The sequence below is a fragment of the Phoxinus phoxinus genome, assembly GCF_949152265.1.
Source record: "Phoxinus phoxinus genome assembly, chromosome: 7".
NCBI classification, from domain to species: Eukaryota; Metazoa; Chordata; class Actinopteri; order Cypriniformes; family Leuciscidae; genus Phoxinus; species Phoxinus phoxinus.
Genome location: NC_136882.1, coordinates 34,709,057 through 34,734,553, shown reverse-complemented (window position 1 = coordinate 34,734,553; position 25,497 = coordinate 34,709,057). Strand labels below are relative to the sequence as shown.

The window sequence follows — 25,497 nt, the reverse complement described above, 5'->3', positions numbered from 1 at the left end:
ATTAGTTACCGGTCACATTTGGCTCTCGGCGAGTGTCAATATTGGACCCTGATTTGACCGTTGCAACCCACTGTTTGATTTGATGTGATCCCGTGTTCCCACAGTTCATTGTTTTCATTATCCGTGAGTGGCACAACCTCTTTGACGTTCTCTCATGGTTATATTTCCCATGCGAGCTGTTAACCTGGGAAAACAGCAGGATGATGCAGGCGGTGGAACTTCGGGAAAGAGGATCTGATGGTCTGAACATCAAGCTGTGAAATGTTCTTTGTTCAGTTGTGATGATTGAGTTTGCGGTAAGGCTCGTTTGCGAGTCGATTCCAGTCTTCCCGCTGTAGATAAACCTCAGTTTGCTCTGGCTGGCAGAGTGCATTCCTGCAGTGGGGATACGGAGAAGGAGGGTGGCCCAGGCCTTCACCAGAACTGTTTGACGCTCTCTTTCCCTCCATACCGCCCCTCTCAGGACAGGCCAGAGTCTGTTTTCTCACGTCTCACCTAACCGTCCGACATCTGGAACCTTGGCTGTTGGCAGCTGCAGGAAGTGTGATGTTGTTTTAGGACAGTGAAGTCTGCGAGATGTCCAGTGCCATGAATGGTGCAAAGATGGTTCCTCGTCTGTATGTATGTCATGATTTTCTAATAGTGGTGACCAGTGTTTTGGGAGTAGTAATACGTTAGGAATTGTGTGATCAAAGATATTTTTTTATCTAATGAGTGTTGTAGTTATTTTGTTCAAACAAGAAATGCATGTTACATAATCAGATTTTTTTCCCCAATCTAATATCAGTTTTTAAATACACATGTAATCAGATTTTCACCCCACAAGAAATACGTTGCTCATTAAGTAAAATTTTCAAATAAGTAATGCATCATGAATTTAGATTTTTTTTATATATATATACCTTGCTCATTAAAGGACAAGTTCAGTATTTTACACTTAAAGCCCTGTTTACAGATCGTATCTGATGAAATAGAACGGTTAAGATTAAACTTTGGACAGATGCTGCTGTCGCGAGAATTTTAGGTTTATATCGCTTTCCCCCCCACCTCCACAATGGTTGTCTATGTTCACTGGAAGATTCCTTCCTAAAACACATTAAACTTTCGTTTACAAAGACGTGAAACTCACCGAGTGGTCAGGGGTGTTCACTGATACGGTTCCAAAAAAAATCGCTGAAAAAGATGCATTCCAACAGGTTTTATCGTAGTTTTTGTCCAACTCCATGACTTGTATTGAATGTGCTGTGTGAGGTGCGGTATTACTCCGCCGCTGGATTGTCTATTATTCAAGCTCTCAACGGAAGAATCACGGGTGTGACACGTTTGGCAAAATAGGTCCACAAAAGCTAAACAAACCTAAAATTCTCGCGACAGCAGCATGTGTCCAAATTTTAATCTTAACCGTTCTATTTCATCAGATACGATCTGTAAACAGGGCTTTAAGTGTAAAATACCCAACTTGTCCTTTAATGTAATCAAATTTTTTACGCACCAATACATTGTTCTTTCAATTTAAACAATATCAATTACTTTTTAAAAATATTTTCATTTCACTTAATCATTTGTTGCTTATTAAATTTACACAAATTACTTTTTTTCCTAAAGTAACATTTTATGTAATATGATTTTTTTGCGCAGAAAGCGATTCATTGCTCATTAAATTTACTCAATGTCAGTTTCTTTTTTTTTAAAGAAGTAACGTTATGTAATCAGATTTGTCACATAATTTTCACAGTATCAGTTACTTTTTCAAACAAGTAATTATGTACCGGTATTCAGATTTTTTTCGCTGATTTATATAATCAGATTTTTCCACTAATTCACTTATTAAATTGACACAATATCAGGTACTTTTTTAAATAAGTAACATTACTTTTACATGTAATGCATAAAATAACATAATAATTGTTAACTACACAAATTTTACACTTTCAAATAAATAATGTTTATTTCCCATTTTTTAGTATGAAGCAGCCAAAAATAACACTGTGCGTCTTCTTTATAAACTTGGTCATAAGCAATGGCCATTTTTGTGACAGTTGCTTGTTACAATTGCCTTGTCTAGTTTCTGATGATTATACAACAGAATTAAAATCTTAAAACAAAATATTTTTTTTCAACTTTTTGTCAGATATGCAACATTCGGATTTGTGATGCTTTACGTTGTTTCTTGTGAATGTGAGATGGGGTTTAAAAAAGTAAAAATTAGAGGAAAAATAACATGACGTTGCAATAAAAAGTAATGCAATATTGTAGCATGTTACTTTTTTAAATAGCATTCTTCAGCCGTGGTGTTGACACGTTCTTCCTTTCTCTCCTCGCTAGGTGTGAATGTATCCTGTAAGTATGTGACTCAGCGAGGGCTCTTTTGTTTCATTCATGCGTTCTCTCTCCTGAACGTGTTCGAGCAGGCTGGAAGGTCACAGAGCTGACTTTTTGCGCAGAGCAGGCTTGCAGCAACTGTGACTCTTTTGCGGTGTGACTCATTCTTTTACATGTCATGTACAAAGTGTTTGTTCCCGGCTCAAAATATGATTTGCCCTTAACCGCCTTAGGGCAGTGAGTAAATGACTGTCTGTTATGCCTCACTTTGTGAAACGCAAGTTGTACTTGCTCTAATTTGATCAGAAATAGGAAACTTTTACAGAAAATGAGTTTGAGACGGTGCACAAAGTATTGCCGTTGCACTTCTCATTTGTACTCCATATGAATTGCCTCCAGGTTACATTGAAGTGCTTTTCACATTTATGTTGACACGTCAATTTTCACTAGGGAGTGTACAGAATTAGAAAGCCGAGGATGGAGAAATCTGGAAGGAATTGAGCTTGAGCTTTAAACACAATTAAACTAATCAGCCTGGAGGTTGCAATTTGTGACCTAATACCTGCTAATAACAGCTGGGATTCAGGGTGGGGAACAGCAGTAAAGGACAGAAGCAGATGTCGCGTTAACCGAATATTTTCTGTCATTCACCGTTTTTTTTCCCCGTTTTTTTTAGCAGTGATGGAAAAATCTGAAGGCCGTCCATCATTTTGACAGATTACACTGAGGCTGATGTATTCTAACATGTAACTGTAATTCCCACCCCTGTCCAGTTGGTGGCGAGTGCGCTATGGCCACGAGAAGTCATCAGTCAGAGGCAAAGACGCAAAATGAGTTGCCTCTGCATTAGTCTCCCTTGATGTGTTCGATTACAAACAGAAGAGCATCCAGTATAAGTCGATGTGGACCTGGAGGAAGATTTGAGTTCAGGAAGATAGAGAGCTTCGATTGAGTTTAGTTCAGTTCATTTTTTGCCGTTTGTTCGTATTACAATCGGAATTGTATTTTTTAAATGTATTGTCTTGTTCATAGTTGTTTTAGATTAAGTTTACATGACAACGATGTACTAAAAACTGAAACGTTTTTCTTTTCCGTTTTTCATGTACAGACAATGATGTTGTCAAAACAATCCCCGTTCACACAGATTTGCAAAAAAAAATAAAAACATGGCAGGCCAGTAGTTGGCGATGTCACTTTGTAAAGAAAAACTACGCGCTTGTAGACTGAACAAGTAATACACATGCGCATGAAATCACCGGTTTCACGAATTCGCTTTTTTGTAGTTTACAAAAGACAATAACAGCATTTAATTTTCAAAAACGCGCACTTTGAAACCCATTTGTAAATGTTAGCGTTTTCAGGCTCCCAAAACACTCTTGTTGTGTAAATGAACGGCCAAAACGCATAAAATGTTTTCCCTTTTTAGTTGAAAACGGTTTCGTTAAACGGCCCCTTAGTGACTAAAAGCTATTAAAATAAGACAAGACTTATTAAAATAAGACAAGACTTTAATAAGACATGACTTTTAAAAGCTATTAAAAGTCTTGTCTTATTAAAATATGAATATTATGGTGGAATTTTTACGACCCTTTCCCTCAAAATTATGGACAATGAGAAAGTCTAATGCGACCTCTGGATGGAAGAGTGCACAAGCCTGTGGTTTACAGTGTTTCTTGGATAATAGTTCATTATCAGGTCTACCAAAAGGTGATAAGTGCATATCGTGTAAGCGCTTGAGGAAGACGGCAAACTAGCGTCCGGTAGAAAATCGATACTTACATTTTAAAAGCGTAACGATACCAGGTTTTCTGTAGTACAGAGTACTGATGATATCCCGCCGCTGATAAGCAGCTGCTTTCAAACGATCCTGTGCATATTTGTGTGAGCGCTCTGTGTAGAGCATCAAAGGTTTCTATTTACAATGTATTTTTGCAGCATTGAGCACTGTAGCCAATCACAGACATGTTCGTTGAGCGCGTGAACGCAATGGCCAATCGTAGGTGTTGAAGTTAGTCTGAATCCACTCTATATGGGGGTCTCCTGCAAGAAAATAATAATCTTGTTTAAGAGTTCTTAGACTAAATAAAATCCTTAGACTTAAAACGGCCTTGTCTACTGCTATTGAGTATCCGTGCCTTGCCCTGCCCTGCCCTGCCCTGAACATGATGTCCACTCCACACGACTTCTGTTTGCCTCCTAAGAGCTCATATCCCTTATCTGGATCCAAGTGCTTTTTTAATAGCTATAGGGTGATGACTTCTGCATGTCATTTCCTGTCGGCCCTGTTGACAACTTGTCCTAGCTAAGACACTGCCTGCATGCTCTTATCAGACTGATAACTCCTCCAGATCTCTTCAGCAATCGTCATCGTCATAAAAATGTATCTTCAAAATCGTCTCTCGTATTTCATGTTCTGAGATTTAATGTATCAGCTTGTGATCTGAGGTCCTTCTCGGTGCTCTGCAGAATCTCTGCGTGCCAAGAGGAAGCAAAGAATAAGGGGTGGGGTGCAAAAAAATATTTATAGTATATTTATTAATAGACTGATGTTCATTTTTTAATGCATTGTTATCATTTGATATTGGCTAATACTGGATATTTATTTATGCAAGGTCATTTTGCCGATTTTTGCATTTACTCTGTTATATTGGTTGCCATCTAACAATTTATTGACACTGTTAAATCAAATGTAATCTTTAGCCAATTTCAAAGATTTATAATAGTTTCATACTTAAATTAGCGTGTAACGTGAAACAATTGATTTTTAGGTCTAAATTTTAAATTGACAAAATATTGTAGATTTTTTTTATTTTGGTCACTTGTTTTTTCACCATAAAATGAAAAGAAATATTGGCTTATTGATTTTAATATCTATATTCCTAGTGCTTTTTCTGTATTTTGGTTAAAGTTGAAACGGGAGTTGCAATAGTGATGCATCCCGCAACTCTTCCCTATTGTGATGTATATCTTAGTAAAGCGGCTTCCCGAATAAGAAAAAACTGTCGGGCAGGGCTTGATTTTGTCCATTGGGAATTGATTGAATGGTTTGCTATTGGTTGATCCCATGTGAGTGACAGGTTGTCCCGCCCTCACGCCAGTAAATACGTCATCAGAGAAGAGATATCGCTGCAAGAGGAAGGGGAAGTTAATTTGATTAAAGGTCACGAGGGTACATGACGGGTACAAAAATTATGTTTACGGATAATTCATTTATTATAAATACTGTAATTTAAAAAAAAAAAACAAGACTTGTCAATTTTGATTTCATGGTGACTTTACAGCCTTGTTACATCCTTGATGTTGATCTTTCACTTTGTGAAAATAGTTTTCAACCCTAGCATTATCAAGCTGCCCGGTAGGGTCACCGTCACCCTTCAAGAGTTGAGTTTGAAGCAGACGTGTGCGAGTGTGTAACATCAGCAAATATCACGGGCCACTGCAGCGGACGTGTCAGAGTTCTGGGACAGACACACTCGCATCGGTTCTGCCGTCTCAACAGTTTTTAGAGGAGGCAGGTGAGAGTCAAGGGCCTGGAGTCCTCTTTGCTGTCAGTGAGAGAGCTCATCCATTCCCTTTACAGCGGCCTGCTATGGCCTATATTTCATGCTAACACTATTAAAGTTCATCAAGTGGTCAAACTGAAGCTGTGCAGCTGGAGATGTAGTTGGGTGCAGTGTTTGTTTCATCATTTACTCGGTTCGTAGATCAATGGCTGTTGGGTTTTGAATCTCAATTTAAATGCGTGGAAAAAAAATATCTAGCTTTGAGGTGTTGTTCACTTGCGGTGAAACGTTTTGTAATTGTATAAAAGTTTTGTTTGTACTTTTCATTATATGGCATAAGATTGACCGAACAGGGTTCATGTTAAATTTACTCCTGTCTTTATCACTGCTCCTGTTTCTCCACCCTTGCTAATGCAGGGCAATAATGGCAGCATGCCTAGCTTTCTTTAACATAGATGTCTGGGAATGTTTCCTACCACTTACCAGAAGTGCCATCCTCATATCTACCTAGTTTGATAAGTATAACCACAAGATTGGCTTTTCAGAACAGAGTGCTCTTGAGAGAAGAAGTGATGGAACCTTTGCTTGCTCCACATCTGCCTATTAGTGGCAGTGGCATAGGTTTTTACATCGAACATTCATTTGAATCCGTCTGTAACAACGTGTTCTGACTCATTAGAAACCGCAGGAGGGGACGAATGTTATGTTTTAGCCAACATTTAACACCAAAACGTTCAGAATATGTGCATGCAATTGCACCATTTTCAGTATCATTTGCTTTACTCTATTGCTGGAATATGTTAGTGCTCTCTGTGTTAATCACATTGTTTTTGGTATTTATAAGATGATCATTCATTCTGATGTTTATTTCTGTTCTGTGATGCAATGCAGAAACATTGCACTGTTAACTTTTATAAGCATCATTAATAGTTCAACATAACTCGCATGAGTTTTCGAACGCAGTAGCAGTCAATGCAGCATTTCTTATACAAAAAAAAGAAGAAATAATCAGAATTTTTAGCCAAACCAAATACAATCCTAATTTGTATTTTTACATTAACAATGTTCTATTTTATTAAAAAGTGTTTTTAAGCATTTTTAAAGTAAGTAACAATTTAAACAATATATTTTATTTGTGAACTAATGTTCAGCTGTTCTTTTTATGGTCAGCTTATTTTCAGATCATCAGTCATCAAGCTCAATAAACACTGCTCACACTAGGCCTAACTTTAATTTCATCAAACTGATTGCTCACTTAAAAACCCACAGTCATCCTGTGTTCAGGCCATTTCGAGTTTGGTTTTACGTGACAAAGCAGTGATATGTGGGTGAGTTGTTTACTTACTTTTTAATAAATAGTCTTCCCATTAACACCATAATGTTTTTCATTCAGACCTATTCGCGAACGCGCACCAAAACGAGGCACACAAACCAATCATATCCAATCAAAACCAATCATATCCAATTATATCACGATGGAGGTATTGCCTCTTCTCATGTGACTTTCCCCCATTCATTCTCAATTACCCCCCTCCAAACCCAGCACACACATTACGGGGTCTGTTAAAAGTCAATGGGCTCAGGGGAGGCAAGAGAGTCGTGTCCCGCTGTAACTTTACCTGCTAGTGTCGCTGTTGGACACTGTCACTTTAGAAAAACGAGTGATTTTATTATAAAAATGATGTCAGATTTGTAATATTTGCATTTGTTTTATTTTTGTAATGTGGATTATTTTCCAATCCGATCATTTTTTCTTCTTCTTCTTTTTTTTTGGCACTGCCTCTATATATATATATATATATATATATATATATATATGACTACTTGCTATTGCATTAAATATATCAATCTTGTACAACATTTAATATAAGTTTTACCCATATATAATATATATTAATTATATATATGTTTATTTTTCTTAGCCCATTTATATCTTACCCATTCCTGTTTTAAGCAGACATGTTTAAAAAAAATGTTAGGTTTATGCTTAAATACTTAAATGGTACCAGAAAAAAAATCTTTTTCTTTTTTGAAATATTATAAAAAAATCTTTTCAATGGCTGGAAAAAAAACCGTGCCCCACCCGGGGCAGATCTGTGTGATTGTTTTGAACACTTTGACAGGTTTATTCATTGCTTTTGTTAGTGTCTGCAGATGAGGTTATGTTCTTGACTTGGTCCTAATGAACTTTGCGTGCTCTCATTTCTGGGCCATGCACATTTTGACACGGGGTCACAAACGAAGCAAGGATCAAGCGCCAAAGCACGATTGGGGCAAGAGAGGGATTGAGAGGTCTTTGTTGGAGTATGTGAGCAGGTGAAAATGTCAACCATGGCTAATGGGAGAAACGTCCGTGCCTGGATGACAGCTTCAAATAGGCATGACCCTCTCGTTGAACTTTCATTTTATTAATTGCTGGCCAGGCCTGTGCGTGGCCTCAGTGGCGGGTCGCACGCTACGTCGCACTCCCAAGAGCATGTGTTTGCAAACTGTTTGACTGAAAGCACTCGGAACCAAGGGTATTCATTTACAGTGTTTACACTTAGACAGACTTGATTAAACTTTTGGGCAAGTTGCTGTGCCAGGCTGGAAGTTGTTCAAATGCTGGTTTGCACCATTGTTTTTCAACTGGAATCTGAATTCACAAACATAATGAGTGACCAGAGATGGCCTCTTTTATAAGGATTAATTAGTCCTAATTAGATCCATCCATCCATCCATCCATACATCCATGCATACATACATACAAATGACTGATTTGAAAAACTTTGTGCCATAGAGTAAATACAAATAGTGAGCTTAAGCATAAAGTATCTTGTACACAAATACTATGTGAAATAATCAATGTTTTATCAGAATAATCACATTTTTCATCAACACTTTTCAGTATTGAATGCTTTATGAGTTATAATTGAATTAGAAAAATATATACATAAATAACCAAAAAAAATTAAATACATATATAAAACGAATTAATTAAAATCCATCTAAAACCAAAACATCCCAAATCTCCACTGAGAAACATTTCTAGTCGTAATAGGTGATAAGATGGCTTTCGGACTGATTCTGAGGAAAAGTTTGCAATAGACAAAAATGCTTTTTTGGAACAAAGCCTAAGTGTGTGTTCTCTATTTAGTTGTAATGTCACACATCCTGCTACTTAAAAGCACAGTTGCAGGATTAAATATCTGTCCTGTTCTTGCTTTATTTTAGTGACTGTCCTCTTTCCGTTTCCCATTAGCATCTGAGCCTAACCTGAAGCTCCGATCCAGGCTGAAGCAGAAAGTTACGGAGCGCAGGAGTAGCCCGTTGCTTCGGCGGAAGGATGGGCAGGTCACCTCTGCAAAGAAGCGTTCTCTGGACATGGCAGGTGAGAGCATCCGTCTTGAACATAGTTCATGTTTTATTCATATTGAAAGTAGAGACTTGTCAAAAAATGATTGGCAGAAGAGTTGGGTAAGTTGTGTCTCCCACATGCTCACCACAGATCAATGACCCGACTGCTAGGCCATGATTCCAACATCCGTGCAGGTTTGACTGGCACCAAATTAATCGTGTTTTTCCCGCCCATTTTCTCTCAGAATCGGCATGTAGCAGCGCTCCTGGTTCTGGGCCAAGTTCACCCAACAACAGTTCAAACAACATTACTAATGAGAACGGCATCGCTGGATCCATCTCCAACAGTCCAATGGAGGTACAGAGCACGGCATACTTCACCAGCTTTAGTGTGACTCTGACTTTTTGGGTGATGAAGCTATGACCACAATTGTTTAAGATCACGATAGCATGTAGACGTTTGCAGTGAGTAAAGTGTTTATCATGGTTAACTTTCCCAAACTGGGGTTTGCCAGGGTGTTCGTAAATTGATAAAAAGCTTATAAAAATAATTTTTAAATAAATTCAATCATAAACTGATGATATAGAATTAAATTCAAATGATAATAATTATATATATATATATATTTATATATATATATATATATCACAATGAATGTGATTTTATATAAATTCGTCTCCAGAGGGTTAATAAGTATTACATATCTGCAACACATGGCATCTCTCTCTAGTGGCTTATTGGTGTATTCTTAAATGGACCTGTAAATCTCTACTTTTTTAGTTTTAGCTCAGTTTTATTGGTGGTCACACTTGTCATGTTGCTTTGGGAAGTGTCCTGGCTGTTTCCATGCATGTTTTTCAGACGTCGACAGTCTCCTTCTGTAGACACGTCCCGCAGGGGTCCGGAGATCGACCAGACAGAGCTGTTTGTTTTTATCGGTGGGGTTTATTTATCTGTGCATATGTTTGTGTGTGTGTGTGTCGTTCCAGCCATCTTTGGCACACAGACTCGCCGGCAGAGAGGGTCCTGTTAGCCAGCTGTCTCTGTACACATCGCCCTCCCTTCCCAACATCACCCTGGGCCTGCCAGCCACCGGCCCTTCCAGCGTGAGTCCATCTTTCTTTTTCTCCATCGGGGGCCGGCCCTCTTGCGTGCGCTCATAGAGACTCCACTGTCTGGACCGTCAGGTTGCCACATGTGGCTTTTCAGCACCAGTGGCATTTCAAAAAGAGGCTTTTGAGAGACAATGGCTGACCACAGCTTACTGACGCAAGCAATGTCCTCACACAAGAATTATTTACGAGGGAATGTCCTCTCTTTCTTATATTGCCCTGGATTCCTTTTGGCTTATGATCTCTCTCTCTCTCTCTCTCTCTCTCTCTCTCTCTCTCTCGCTCTCTCTCCCCACATAGATGGCATCTGGCCAGCAGGATGGTGACAGAATGGCAGTGCCAGGAATACCCATAACCACTCCGTTCATGCCAGGAGCCCACCTGCCGTCTTACCTGACTGCCTCCTCCTTAGAGCGGGAGAGCGGCTCGGCACACAACACACTCCTCCAGCATATGGTGCTTCTGGAGCAGTCAGCCGCTCAGAACTCCCTGGTCGCAGGTCAGTCTCAGTCATAATAACCAATATTGATGTTACCAAGACACCTTTTACCTGCAGAGATGGGGTGAGCGCTGACTGTTGTCGCTGGTAAAAGAAAGAAAAAATGTTTGCACTTTTTTTTTTTTTTTTTTTTTTTTACATCAGCTGACAACTGAAATAAGAAGAGAATGTCTAGAACATAATTACCATTGAATATATTGCCTTGTAAATAGCATCCTTGGTACTTGATTATTATATTATATTATTATTAAAATACTATATATCTATATATCTATCTTAGAAATACAATATATCCATTATGTTTCAATGTCTTATTTTACATTTCATTATTCACAGTTTCTTATATTATATTATATTAAAAATGTAATATAAGAATGCACTATTATGTTTCTAATTTTAATTTTTTCATATTTTCTTAAAGGAAAACGTAGTTTGATATTCCATTTTTTTACTTTCAATTTGTTTATTTATTTATATAAAAAATATATAATATGACAATTTACTAGCTATTATTTAAATTTTCTTAAAGATATCCATAAACCAGCCATATAATGTTTAAAGTCCGCGTGAACCGGAAGTTGCAAACGACTTTTCTCAAGTGTTGTGACGCATTTCCGAGTGAAACGGAATATTGAACAGAGGGCAGGGTTTTACTTCAGCGCTCCTCCTCTCCATCTCTCGCCCGAAAGCAGAGTAACGGTTTGAGGGGAGTGGTTAAGCGATTAACCAACCCAAGCAGTCAAGCCTATGTCATCAGAAAAAGAACCATTCCAGACCCGGAAGTAACTTTTCAGACTTTGATTAAAGATAACTTCGGCAAACAATTTTTTTCCGTGTATTAACTTGCACGGATTAATTGTTCACCACAAGACTAGTAATATCCGCTAACAAAGTAAATAGGGTCAATTTTAATTTCTTGCCGACTTTAATATTCAAAATATGTTCATTTTGATTTTATGTATTTGTTTTGTTCTTTGTAGTTATTATGTTTTAAACATTAACAAAAGAAGAGGGGGAGGGGCCTCTATAAAAAGATCCTTTATTGAACAGATTATGGCATTATTCCACATTTTAGCTGATGTTTTAGGTTGTAGGGAAATATGAAATGTTGCCGTTCTCCAGACTCTGTTTCTGATGTAGCTTCTTCAGTAAAGAAAATTTCTATTTTCTTTGAAAGGAAGGAAGTTTGGTTCAATTGGTTTCAAATTTTCAGCAGGTCAAATGGATTTTGAGGTCAAAGTTCACATTGGCACTGCTTATCCTAAAGCATCTGACACACTTTACACCACTGCTCCCATTTTGGGAAAAATGTTAATTTAATAATTAATCTTTGCGAGTGTTGTATTACTCCAATGTATTATTCGCATGGTTCGTTGATTCTCGTAATACACAAATATTTCTCACATTTGTGACATAATTTCCCATTATTTGCACATTATATCTCAAAATTGCGGGAAAGGGGGGCCTCCAAACAGGCAGGTCCACCGGGGCCTCGCAGGATCTTAATGCGTCGCGCTCCGTTCTCCCTGCGGTTGTCATGCAGTTATTGGTTGTAATTAGTCCAGCATAGGTTATGCAGCGTCCTTTATAAATTGGATTCAATTTCCTCCGATACGCACTAAAGAAGGCTCATTTTAATCAAATTAGTCAAAGGCGGTGTTAATTAGCCTCCTGATGTGCCAGGAACGGCTTCACGAGAGACGGGAGAGGGAGGCTGGCAATAAGAAGAGGTCAATACTTATCCTGAGGATGAGAGAGAGACGCCTCACTGGCGCAGTCAATTCTGACTAATGATTTGTGCCATCATAGACCATCACGTTAAAGAGCTAACCTTTCCTCCGCCCACTGCTGTCAAATCCAGCGCACAGGAAGTCTACAAACAGGAAGTGTCAAGCCCCTGGGAGGGACGGAGAGTGTGTCTGAAGCAGAGTGGCGCAATAATGGCAATAAAAAAATTAAGGAAAAAAATAATAATTTCTGACTGAATAGCTTTTGTTCCGGTGATCCATCATTCAGTGTGTATATTTACATTTAAATGTAATCATTTAGCAGACGCTTTTATCCCAAGCGACTTTCTAATAGTGAGAGCAACAGAAGCAATTCAACTAAAAATAGACAACAATATGCAAGTGTTGTGACCCTTCCCAGTTTAGTCTAATGCAGTATACGTATGTATAGATAGATAGATAGATAGATAGATAGATAGATAGATAGATAGATAGATAGATAGATAGATAGATAGATAGATAGATAGATATGGAATAGAAGAGAAAAAAAGTGTTAGTATTAATGGATCAAGTGTTGAATTACACATTTTATTATATTTATATATTTTTTTGATAATTATATTAAAGGACTATTATAAAACTATGAAATATATATATATAAATATATGTGTGTATAAATATAAATATACATAAATACATACATACACATGCAGTTTTTTTTATTTTACTATATAAAGATCACATTTTATTTTATATTGTATTTTATTATGTATATTATGTCATGTTATCTATATTTCATATTGAATAATTTAATATATTTATTTTATGTAATGATTTGAAAATATGATGTATTATAATATATAGTAATTGATATTATCTATTATTTTATATATATATATATATATATATATATATACACACACACACTACCGATTTATGTAAGTTTTATTACTTTTATTGAAATAAATATATTTTACTGGGGGGGTTGTTGTTTTTGTTGCACATATTTAGGACGGTATGTTAAGTTTGAAATCGTTACACTTTAAAATCTCAACTCAAGGTCTGTGTTCTGTTCCATTCAGTTGCATTTTTGAATGACTTTTAAGCAGGATCTTGCTAGTTTTGTATGCACTAGATGCTTCACAAGCGACCCGTGGGCATGCCGCCTAAAACTGAGCCGGAGATGCGCTTAAATCTTCAGTCGTGTGTGTGTTCAGGAAACTTCACCCCCCCGAGAGCAAAAGCGGGCGAAGGTGTTAATTAGTTCAGGGCTAAGTGCTAACTAGAATCTGCTGTGTAACCCAAAGCCCATGTGTTGTGTCCCCAGGCCTGGGTGGCGTGCCCCTGCAGTCCCATCCCATCCATAAGCTCCGGCAGCATCGGCCCCTCGGACGCACGCAGTCGGCCCCCCTGCCCCAGAACGCCCAGGCGCTACAGCAGCTGGTGGTTCAACAGCAACACCAGCAGTTCCTGGAAAAACACAAGCAACAGTTCCAGCAGCAGCAGCTTCACATCAGCAAGGTACAGCATTCTGTCTGTCTTTAGCTCCCTTAATCACCATGGCAACCAGCAGGATGTGCAGTCCTTATATGGTCAGACCGGAAGCACTCTGCTAGTGTGTGTGTGTGTGTGTGTGTACGTGGGACTGCAGTAATGAGCGGACCCAGACTGAATCTACGCTTGGAATCGCTATTTCTGTGCTGAATTCTGTTAAACAGGGTTTAAGTAACTATTTTGTCTGCTGGTCCCACCTTAAAAGATTTATATTTTTGAAGTTTTAGAAAAATAACAATCCTTCGCATTTAAAAAAAAAAGAAGAAAAAAAGTAATACACAAAATATATGCACAACCACTACCAATATTTATTTTTGAAAGATGTCCCTTATGCTCACAAAGGCTGCATTTATTTGATCCAAAATTAAATAAAAACAGCAATAATATTTTTTAAATGAGTTTAACATTTATTACATTATGTGTTAATGGTATTTTGCTCTTCCTTTCATGTTTCCTGGACTTTTGCCTTGTAAAGCACCGTGGTCAACTTCTGTTGTTTATTTGTGCTATATAAAAAATAAAAATAAAAACATGAAATAATTTTCTATTTGAATATATTTTAAAATGTAATTTATTCCTGTGATGGCAAAGCTGAATTTTCAGCATCATTACTCCAGTCTTCAGTGTCACATGATCCTTCAGAAATCATTATAATATGATGATTTGATACTCAAGATACATTTCTTATTATCAATGTTGAAAACAGTTGTTTTGCTTAATATTTTTATAGCTTAATATTTTTAGCTTAAGATTTGAAAGAACAGCATTGATTATTTATATAACATTACAAAATTCACTTTTTTTTTCAATTTAACGTTTCCTTGCTGAATAAAATAATAAAAATAATAAAAAAAAAAACATTTTTTCCCCCCTATCGTTTTGCTGGAAAATTATTTTGCAAATAAATGTAACAATTTTTTTTTCCTTTTTTCATTAAAATATTAATACAAATGTTTGATGGTATGAGCAGTTTATTCTTTCCTAAACTAAATGTCTGCATTTTCATATACTTTTTATATGATTTATTTTTACATATACATATAATTTTTGATTCGGAACGAAGTTTGCAATGTTGTAATGAATGAAGTCTCGTTGATTTGCTTCATTATTAACTTTTCATTGAAGGATTTTAAATCCCTATGGGAAAAGAATGAATGAGGAAAACGACTTGCCGTGCTCTATAACCTCCCCATTTTATTCCTCCTCATGGAGTGTGTGGTGAAGTCTGTAGAGATTACTAGTGCTGGCTCATTATCCTACAGGGTTTTGGGTTTGTTTCTAATGCCTGTGCACCACTGCAAATGTGCATTATAGATTAGTTATGGAGTTAATCCATGCCTGCACACAAACATGTCGGAATGAGATCACTGGGTGTGGATCACCTCAGCGCTACACTCGGGGCTTCTGGGAATACGGCCTCTTTGCTCAGCAGATGTCAGAGGATTTAATGCTTCCCAAGCAATGCTTACGCTGTTTAGATTTCAGTCCGTTCCTATATTTTAGAAGTTAGAAGTTTGCTGTGGAGGTGTGAGACGGCATATGTTGTGAATCTGTGCATGTGGTTTCCTGCATATTAAAGTAGGTCCAGTGCGTGACATCTGTGGCCCAAATTTGTGCATTTTATACAATGCGTTTAGGGAAAAATATGTGAAATCGATTTAAACATGGTCAAATGTTAAACTTAATAGTCCAGTGGAGAGAACGGAAAAGCGTAGCGCCAGACACTAGTCCAAAAACAGGTGAATGAATAGAATCAGATTTAAAAAATAGCTCAAAATTTGTAAAAATGACAAAAGAAGTTCCGCACACAAGAAATATGCCAAAAATATCATATGAATTTATTGTTCAGAGGCAACAAATACAGTGCGAGGTGCTCGAAAACGTTTTGCGCACCTTGTACTTTTGCACTTCATTTGTGTGGCCTCTGGACAATAAATTCATGTGAGCGTTTGGGCCTATTTCTCATGTGTGAAGCTTTGAATGAGATTTAAGAGCTGCCGCGGTGAAGAATGTCAGGGAATTAGAGCTGCACAATTCTGGATAAATTGAGAATCACAATTTTTTGGTTTCATATTGAATGATTCATTGACTTGTTTCATTTCTGGACGAATCACTTGATTGAACGATTCAATGACAGGTTCATTTTTTTTACAGTCACTTGTCGCCATCTAGAGGCGTAATTATATAATTGATACACTATTTACTGTATGTTTGAAGGGTCCGTTTATTTTCAAACGGTGATTTGCTCTATTTTGATCGCTGGCATCCTGGGTGTTTGACAGCTATACAGTGAATAATGTCTTCATTTCTGTGCTTTCCTCATTCAAGCTATCGTTTGGTTTCAGAAAACTAGATAAAATATAGTACTCAAGACTACCTCTCTGTGGCGCTTTGTCACTTTTTGAGCTTGACAGCCTTTGCTTACCATTGTTTACTAACGGAACGACATGAGGATGGATAAATAATGACAGAATTCAGATAACTTAATTAATATTCATGACCCAAGCCAACATGTGTGTGCTGAGCTGCTAACACTGACTGAAGGTCTAGCTTGATGTTCTGGGCTTATGGAAGTTTTATGACAAAAAGGCCTCGGAGATGTTTTTGTTGAGATGTTTTTGGAAAGTTTTTAAGCTTTCAAATGGTATCTAGTATGAATGTATCTGTGGCAACTAGACGTTTATAATCATGTTATCCTTGTGAGGAAATTTATGATGTTTGTCCCCAAATTTTGGATTATTCCCGTCATTTTGGCTTTGGCTGATTCCTTTTACAAAGAAATGACATGAACATGTTCACTAAGCTGAAGGGAGAGATGTAGTTGTGGCGAGGAAGGGGGAGGAAAACAAAGAGGAGAATATGAAAAAAGAAAAGCTTGTTTGGAATGAAGCACACAGATGAGGCAATTGCAGAGCGCTCTGACGTCAATTATGTTCCCTTGGCAGAGTGCCAGGGGCCCGTGTTTTTACCCGACTCCAGTGTGTGTGTGTGTGTGTGAGGGCGGGGCTAGAGCTGTCATTGCAGCAGTGATAGGGTTAGACACAGCTGTCACAGCATGAACTTGAGCCAAGAGGACAGTTTCTTTTGTTCCTGTTGTTCCAGGAATGTTATTGAATGCAACTGTAGCTTTGACTCTGTGTTTTGTTTTTTTTGACAGAAGATCTTTGTGCGTTGCAGATGTGTTCTGAAGTCATTCTCTTGTGAATTTCTTTTACATTAAGGAATGTATTTCTAAATGAAACGGGCCATTCGATGTTTAAAAAAGGTGTATTTATAAATGAAATAAGGTCAATTTTATGCTGACTTTAAGGACTTATGCTTTTGATGAAATGTGTTAGCTACACTACAACCTAAAACAAAACAAAAAAATGCAGATCATGTACTTTTGAAATGTTTACTTTTTTTATAATAATAATAAGATATATTTACATTTTACCCTTTCGGAAAAATGCACTAACATTTCATGAGTTTGGGCTCGATACGATTTTTTTTATGTTTTCATAGAAGTCTTTTCTGTTTAAAAAAGGAAAAAAGATCTTACTGACCCCAAACTTTTGAACGGTAGTGCATAATTTAGTCGCATTGCTAATTTTAGTTAGTTATTCCCCAGACACCGTTGAATACACATTCTATTGTACTCTCTAATAAAATGATTAATTTGTATGGTTAGGAGTCTGATCGATCCGATGAAGTGATGACGTGTTTCTCCACCTGTCTCAGATGATGGCCAAGCCGAGCGAGCCGGGCCGACAGCACGAGAGCCACCCGGAGGAGACGGAAGAGGAGCTGAGGGAGCACCAGGGGCTGGGAGACTCCTCCGAGGGTCTTCCTCACGGGGTCATCATCAAACAGGAACCTCTGGATGAGCAGGAGGAAGAGTTCCAGCAGAGAGAGAGACAAGTTGAGGAAGAGCTGCTCTTCAGACAGGTGAGGATCAGGCTGACCTCCTGGTTATTGCGGGACACAAATTCAATACTTTTAGACTATGTAAATATTAACATGCTTTAAATCGCCAGTAAGCTTTGTAACCATTGGCTCTGTGACTGACACTCGGCTTGCCTTGGTTCGAGTGATACAATGTCATTTACCCCACGATACATATTCAGTTTACTAAATAAAATGAACTTAAGGGTTGAGTGGAAAATATTGTTTTCTCGATTTTATCCATTCTCATTTTGATAAACCAATATCTTAAGAATCATTTTCTTGGTCTATGCTTTTTTCAGTTGATGCGTGAACAACTTCACTAAACATTATTTGTAGCGTTCCTCCCATCCAATAAATTGCAGCAAGTTCTGTGCTTTGTTACTTTTTGATATGAAAGATATGAAGTCTTAGCTTTCCAATTTTGTCAATTTTAATTATGATATTCAAACTATAAATACCATTTTGCTGCTCTTTAAAACTGAAATTTCAAAAATGAATCAAATTTATTTTATTTATTTATTCAATTAAATTATTTTACTATATTTTAGTTCGATAATGTTTTTATTTTATATTTTTAGGGGATTTAATGGTAGTATATGTATGCAGTAGTAATAATATGTATTCACTTTGTGAGCAAGGACCTGAAAATTACATTTCCAACTTAAACTGTTTTGACTGCTTTGGAGTTTGGTCTTTTTTATAGACGATACTTGACATATTATGGCTGAAGTGAAAAAAGTTATACAATTTTACAATTAATATGAAAAATGCATAAAATTACCATTTTCAAGTTGTATGTGAAATATATATTTTCTGAAACATGTTTTACTCTAAACTGTGAGAAAATCAAATATATCTAAACAAGCTGTGTTCCAAAGTTGAGGTTGATAACTAAAACAAATGAGCTTTTAGTCAAATTTAGTTTGGGCGCAGGACCGCACTTTCACTAGATGACATTCGTCTCCCGTTTGTTTCCAATGCTGTCATTTTTGTTACTATATTTTTCAGGACTATTTAACCTTTTCGAATCATGTCCATGATTTTTTTTTCTTTTGTGAGCTCACACAGCTGTTGCCAAAACCTTAACAAAGTTTCGTACCATTCCTATGAAGTAAAAATAAATCTAAAATCTAGCCACAAAATGTGCCATGTCTCATGTAGTCGCTCAATCAGTGTTTTAACCGCAGAAAGAAGTCAATAAAATGGCTTGTGAACAATGTCACAGAACTCTACATTTACCTCAGAAAAGCTATTCAATGTCCATAGCTCGATAGTCAGCTAGAAAAATGTATTCTAAAGAGTGGCATTTTTCTAAATATATGCAATATTACATATTTAAAACTAGATAATACAGACATAATCGATATGCAGGATACAGCGTATGTCTTGAAGGAAGCGTGACAAAGCTTTCAATTTCGGGACTTTCCCGCAAAATCGGGGACATATATATATACTATATAAAATATATATAAAATATACGGCTTTGTCTGTCGCTCTTGAGAATGTAAAAATGCACAATAAATGGTTTCTTTGAACGGCACAGAATGAAGCCACAGACACGTTGAGCACCAGAAGGGGGAGCAACAGGCTCCTGTAAGGAAACAAGCACCCTGTTGGTGGAACAAGTGCTTATTAACCATCAAGAATGATCTGTAGAAACAAGAAACTGTCTGCAAAAGAAGTATATCATAATTCACAGTACTCATAAAAGAGTACCCGGATGACCTACTACTTCCGGTCAGACTCTAAAATGTACACACTTTACTATCCCATGAGGCCACGGGAGAGGATTTATGAATGGGACCGAAGCGATGTAACTGACGCTGGTTGGTCACATGATAATGACAACATGGTGAATGTAGTACGTCCGGTTTACATTCATATATAACATACTTTTTTTAGCGATCAATAAGTAATTGCTTATTCAAAATACCTTGAGAACCTCAAGAGAGTATGCGATTTGGTACGCAGCCAGCGTGTCCTTCTAGCACTCACTCAGCTGAAGACATGCGGCGATTTTACTTAAAGCTGCCAAAAAACAATGGGAGTTTATGTCAAATACAAAAAGAGCAATTACTGGCTAAGCAGCTGTGCAAACAGTAACGTGCCAGTTTCATTAATGCACAAGCAGAATAGTTTAAAGTGTTTTTTATTAACATAAAAATTCTTAATGTGAGTTTATTTGTGCAATCCTTGAAAAACGAGTGTTTTTTTAACGCATTAACTGTTTAATGCAACCACGGGTCCTCAATGCTTAATCACTGCTTTTTTAAATGAACAGGAGGTGTGCACGAGATCCTTTAGGTCCAGCTCATTTGCTTCTTAATGGGCAGCAGGGGTTTGAAACCCTCTGCGTTTTCCTGCAATCAAACTGAAATATTCATCAGCTAACTAAAGCTGTGTCCGAAACTGAGGATAGCTGCCAATTAACAAGCAGTGCTTATGTATGAAGATGAAGAACTTCCTGAGGTTTCAGACCAGCTTCGAGGAACCATAACATCACTGTATAATGATCAGATATGTCAGATTTAGACATATCCAAGATATTATTTGATGGCTGCAATGCTTGTCTCTTACAGTATACATTGAAATATACACTACTGTTCAAATGTTTGGGGTTTGTGGCTTTTTGGAAATTAATAATTGTGTTCAGCACAATTAAATAAATTGGTGAGTAAATGTATAATGTTACCAAATATTTCTAATTCAAGTAAATGCTGTTCTTTTGAACTTTTTATTCCTCAGAGAATCATGAAAAAAAATGTTGTTTGCACAAAAATATATATTTTTAAAAAGAGATGTTTCTTGAACAGCAAATCATTAGGATCATGTGACACTGAAGACTGGAGCAATGATGCTGAAAATTCAGCTTTGCATCACTGTGTCTTTATATATTATCAATTCAATTTAGCCTTGTTGAGTTTAAGATACTTTTTTTCAAAAACATTAAAAAAAAATAATCTTGCACACCCCAAAATTTTGAATGGTAATGAAAATATTTTATGCGTATTTAAAAATAATTTTCATCTTCCAACCTAAATGCAATTTTTATTCTGTAAACGAACTACCTTGACCATGTACTTTCCTGTCTTCAGACCTTCATATACCGCCTTAGAAAGCACATTTCCAACAGCCTAAATTTAGTCTTGAACAGCTGGATGCAAAGCATTGTGAATATGTAAAGTGTATTTTGAAACACTCTCACCGTAATTTGCATAATAAGTGAAGTCTTTCTCCTTGATTTTCAAAATATGAAGCATTTTCTACTTAAAACGCTCTTGTCTGTGTTTTTCAATGTATTGAGTGCCACCTGCTGGTTATTTGTGTAACTGCAGGATGCCTGAAGCACTTGATTTTCATCCGTATGAATGAATGAAGGATGAAACCTCCTCCCAAAGATACCCGTTTGTTTCCACAAATTCACTTGCAACGTTTCACATTTATTTCAAGAGAAAACTCTTCTGTTGTTGTCTCCGAGCAGCAAGCTCTCCTGTTGGAGCAACAGAGGATCCATCAGCTGAGGAACTATCAGGCGTCTATGGAGGCGGCCGGACTGTCTGTGATCTTCCCAGGCCATCGGCCCCTGTCCAGGGCGCAATCGTCCCCAGCCTCCGCCACCTTTCCCATTGTGGTCCAGGAACCAGCAGCCAAACCACGCTTTACCACCGGTCAGTCACTGGATTAGATATCATTGCCATGGGATTACCAACTAAACAACTAAGGAAAACAACTAAGCATCTGGATATTAAATATATTCATATTTAGGTTGTATCCCTCCTTAAAATAAGTATTTGTGCCCCTACAGGTCTGGTGTACGACACCCTGATGCAGAAACACCAGTGCATGTGTGGAAACAGTAACATCCACCCCGAGCACGCCGGACGCATCCAGAGCATCTGGTCTCGACTGCAGGAGACAGGACTGCGCGGCCAGTGTGAGGTAATTCGTTTGCTCACATCTGTACATTTGTGACATCATCCATCTGCTGTTTTAGCGGTAACGTGAAATGATGTTTCAGCACTAAACGCATTTCTGTCGTCTTCAGCTTCAGCCTCCTGCTGCTAACTTTATCAAGGTGAAGGATATTTTTGGCATCTGTAGAGGGCGCTGTTCAGCCATCACTAACACAGCCACACACTCCCTTTGATGAAACTTTATGAATAAACCAAAGAGTTTTACTCAACAGAAAAGGGGGAGTGAGATTGATTTGAGTGTGTTCGAGGGAAAATTGAGCCGGGAGAGAAAAGGAGGCAGAAAACGTTCATATAAGTGCCGGTGAATTACTGCAGGGGTCCAAATGTCTGAGACCACTTGTGAAAATAGTTCGAATTCGAATGAAAAAAAGTCTTAGTATTTGGTTTGTTCCTCTAAGGACAGCAGCACTTCAGCTGCATGAACACGACAGGTTTGCTCAAAGCCTGATGATCATGTTCTCCAGCGTGATCTGAGCATGAGCCAGAGAGCATCTTCTGTTTCAATCCAAGCAGCCGCATCTGGCCTTTTGTACTGATGAGCCACATTTTCAATTTTAATGAGATTAGTTTAGGGCCGGTAAGATTTTTCATGTTGTTGTTTTTTCACAAAGGCTGCATTTATTTGATCAAAAACACAGTAAAACAGTAATCTTGTGAGATATTATTGCAATTTAAAATACTGTTTTCTTTTTCTTTTTAAATGTTATTTATTCCTGTGATCATAGCTGAATCTTCAGTCACATGATCCTTCACAAATAATTCTAATATGATGATTTTCTTATTATTATTCATGTTGAAAACAGTTGTGCTGCTTAATATCTTTCTGGAAACCTTGATACTTTTTTTCCCCGGGATCCTTTGATGAATATAAAGTATAAAAAATAGCATTTGTTTGAAATATAAATTATTTGTAACAATGTAAAAGACTTTACTGCCACTTTTGTTTAATATAATGCATCCTTGCTGAATTAAAAGTATTAATTCCATTCCCAAAAAATTTTTTTTGAATGATTGTGTATTTCTTAATTTAATTCTAAATGTTTCACAATCATGCAACTTGGTTAATTTCCAAATTAAAATGACAAAAATGAAATTAAAATGCCGACATGTGGTCCCACACGAAACTCCACACAGTTAGTTTACTAAATATAGTATGCTTTGAGCTATAAATAACATTATTTTACTCCCTTTCTCACATTTCTCCCCTGAAGTTAGCGCAGAAAAAGCAGTGTGTGCTTGCTTATCTCTGCCTCCACCTGCTGAGGGCAATTCCTGAGCTCTCTCCTCATCTGGAGTCCTGATCGCTGGTGCCTACTGGCTCTCGCTGGATCTAATCTCTCCTGCCACGCTGGCTCCATTGCGTCAGGCCTGTTCGAGGCAGTCGCATAGCTGCAGTCTCTGTTTTCCTCCAAACAAACAAGTAAACAAGCACCACAATGGCACGGCCGCGCGTCTGCTCTCTCGCCTACATTCGCTCCGTGGTGGGGATGTTTATTGTTCTGGGAGATGGAAACAGTGAATTGGGCCTCAATTAAAGGCAGTCATGACTCTAATACCCCCTAATCTACAGCAGGGGGGCCCTTAAAGAGTGTAGGGTTGTTTTAAGCTGCCGCCAGCCAGCACCGGGCCCCCGGGGCCCCTCTTTAACGGGCCATGCTGTTAAATCCGAGAGGTAGTACGTCCTGTTGCAGGTGTCACCTCTTTGGAACCCTCCCCAGAGCGCTTCCACAGGTGGGCAGGTCCGCCTCCCTCTCGGATGGTCTGTGCCTCGGAGGCCAGAGCTATTAAACGAGGGAAAAGCAGCTCCGGCACCTCCGAGGGCCGGTGGCTTTGTTCTACAGGCATGTGGGGCCCAGTTTGGAGTGGGAGGTGGACAGCGGGCCTGTTTCAGCTCTGCTACGACAGCTAAAGACTTAAGTCAGCGTATAGTTTTGCAGGGATTATGTTTTTTTGTAGGCCATCCCGGAGTTAGCATCACCCTGGTTCCCTCGACAAAAACCCAGTAGGATTTTTCCATTGGATTTTTGCTGTGACTACCAAAAGCTTATGATTCTTACACATTTTGTTCTTCACAATTGAACACAACTTTGAATCTTAAAGGTACACTGTGTAGTTTTTTTAAGTATTTTATTAGCTAAAATCAATGTCTTTATTCATTCAATTCCTACATTTTGTACCTTTAAATACCAACCGGCTATAAACAAAGTACACGGCGGTCGCATGACCTCAGTCACGTCACTTTGTTTAACCCTCTGGAGTCTAAGGTGTTTTTGGGGTCCTTGAGATGTTTTGAAATGCCCTGATATTTTTATTTTTTTCAGTTGCTTATAAACATATTAATGGCAAAGGTGTAATTACACTCTATTTAGCACGAACATGACTATCATAATATGTGAGCAACATGTATGTACATGTTTGCATTTTTGAGAGAATATTATTTATGCGTGGTTATTCAAAAAACTCAAACTTAAATGTTCTGATATAAGACCACAAACGACCAACTTCACATATTCCCACAATACTGTTGACTAATGGATGTTGTCGGCTAGAGTATTTACTTCAAAATGATCTGAAAATCATCCGGGCTAATCGTTCACATTAAACAATAGATTGATTTAAATTTTGTAAGACACTTTTTGTTTGGAAAGGCAATATGCAGGGGGGCGTGAATGATCCAAGAAGGTCATGAATAATGTCCTCATTCACACCTGGAGAAGACAAAGAAGAGCTGCTAATGCTGCATACTAATGAGCCTTTCACTGAGTGTGTCACTGAGCCACACAGAATGCAAAGACAACACACACACATATATATATATATATATATATATATATATATATATATATATATATATATATACACATACATACATACACACACACACACATCTACAGAATTGGTTCAGAGTTGGAAACATCTTGAAAAAAAAGTGTATTTTTCCACAAACTGTGTAATGCTTGCAAATTGTATAATATCCAAGGTAAACATTTCTAGTAATTGTGCAGTTAATTCTCATTCGTATTTTCAGAAAGTTTTGGATTATGTAGGCTATCCTCTCCCCAAATTTGTCACTAATAAAACACAAAAATAATTTAAAGAGAAGGCTTATATTGACCTTTTAAGATTTTGTTTGCACCTTGGAAATTAGGTTTTGATGTGGCAGTACAAACTTCTTTCATATTTCGTCTGTAACATATCGTCTTTTATAATATAGCCTATATTAGGGCATAAATGTTAATTTGCAGTTTAAAACGTTGCTTATACAAAGACATTTTATTTCAACGTATTCAGTCGATTTTTACTCATCTCAGTAGGCAATAGATATTTCATTCACACACACAGACACGCGCGAGCTGTAACGTTAGTAAACAAACGCATGCACATGTGCCGTTCATTCATTCAAACACAGAAACGCGATTCAAATTTAAACAGTCTTTTGCGGTTTACAGACACCAGTTCATATCGCGATTAGAACAAAGCACTTACTGATGATCTGCAGCTGGGTCCGTTGTTCGGCTACTCCAGCACGTTTGAGGTAAAAT

General features: G+C 37.6%; 1 protein-coding gene across 8 annotated transcripts in view; it reads left to right on the top strand.

The window, feature by feature from the left end:
- Positions 1–25,497, top strand: part of hdac4 (histone deacetylase 4) — a 207,009-nt gene that overhangs the window by 130,696 nt on the left and 50,816 nt on the right. For all 8 annotated transcript variants that reach the window (XM_079618643.1, XM_079618645.1, XM_079618646.1 and 5 more), the window contains 8 exons: positions 9,067–9,195; positions 9,407–9,519; positions 10,152–10,268; positions 10,575–10,773; positions 13,828–14,021; positions 17,775–17,981; positions 21,463–21,649; positions 21,787–21,920. In XM_079618643.1, coding sequence (XP_079474769.1) covers positions 9,067–9,195; positions 9,407–9,519; positions 10,152–10,268; positions 10,575–10,773; positions 13,828–14,021; positions 17,775–17,981; positions 21,463–21,649; positions 21,787–21,920 — 1,280 coding nt within the window. The remainder of the gene's footprint in view (positions 1–9,066; positions 9,196–9,406; positions 9,520–10,151; positions 10,269–10,574; positions 10,774–13,827; positions 14,022–17,774; positions 17,982–21,462; positions 21,650–21,786; positions 21,921–25,497) is intronic.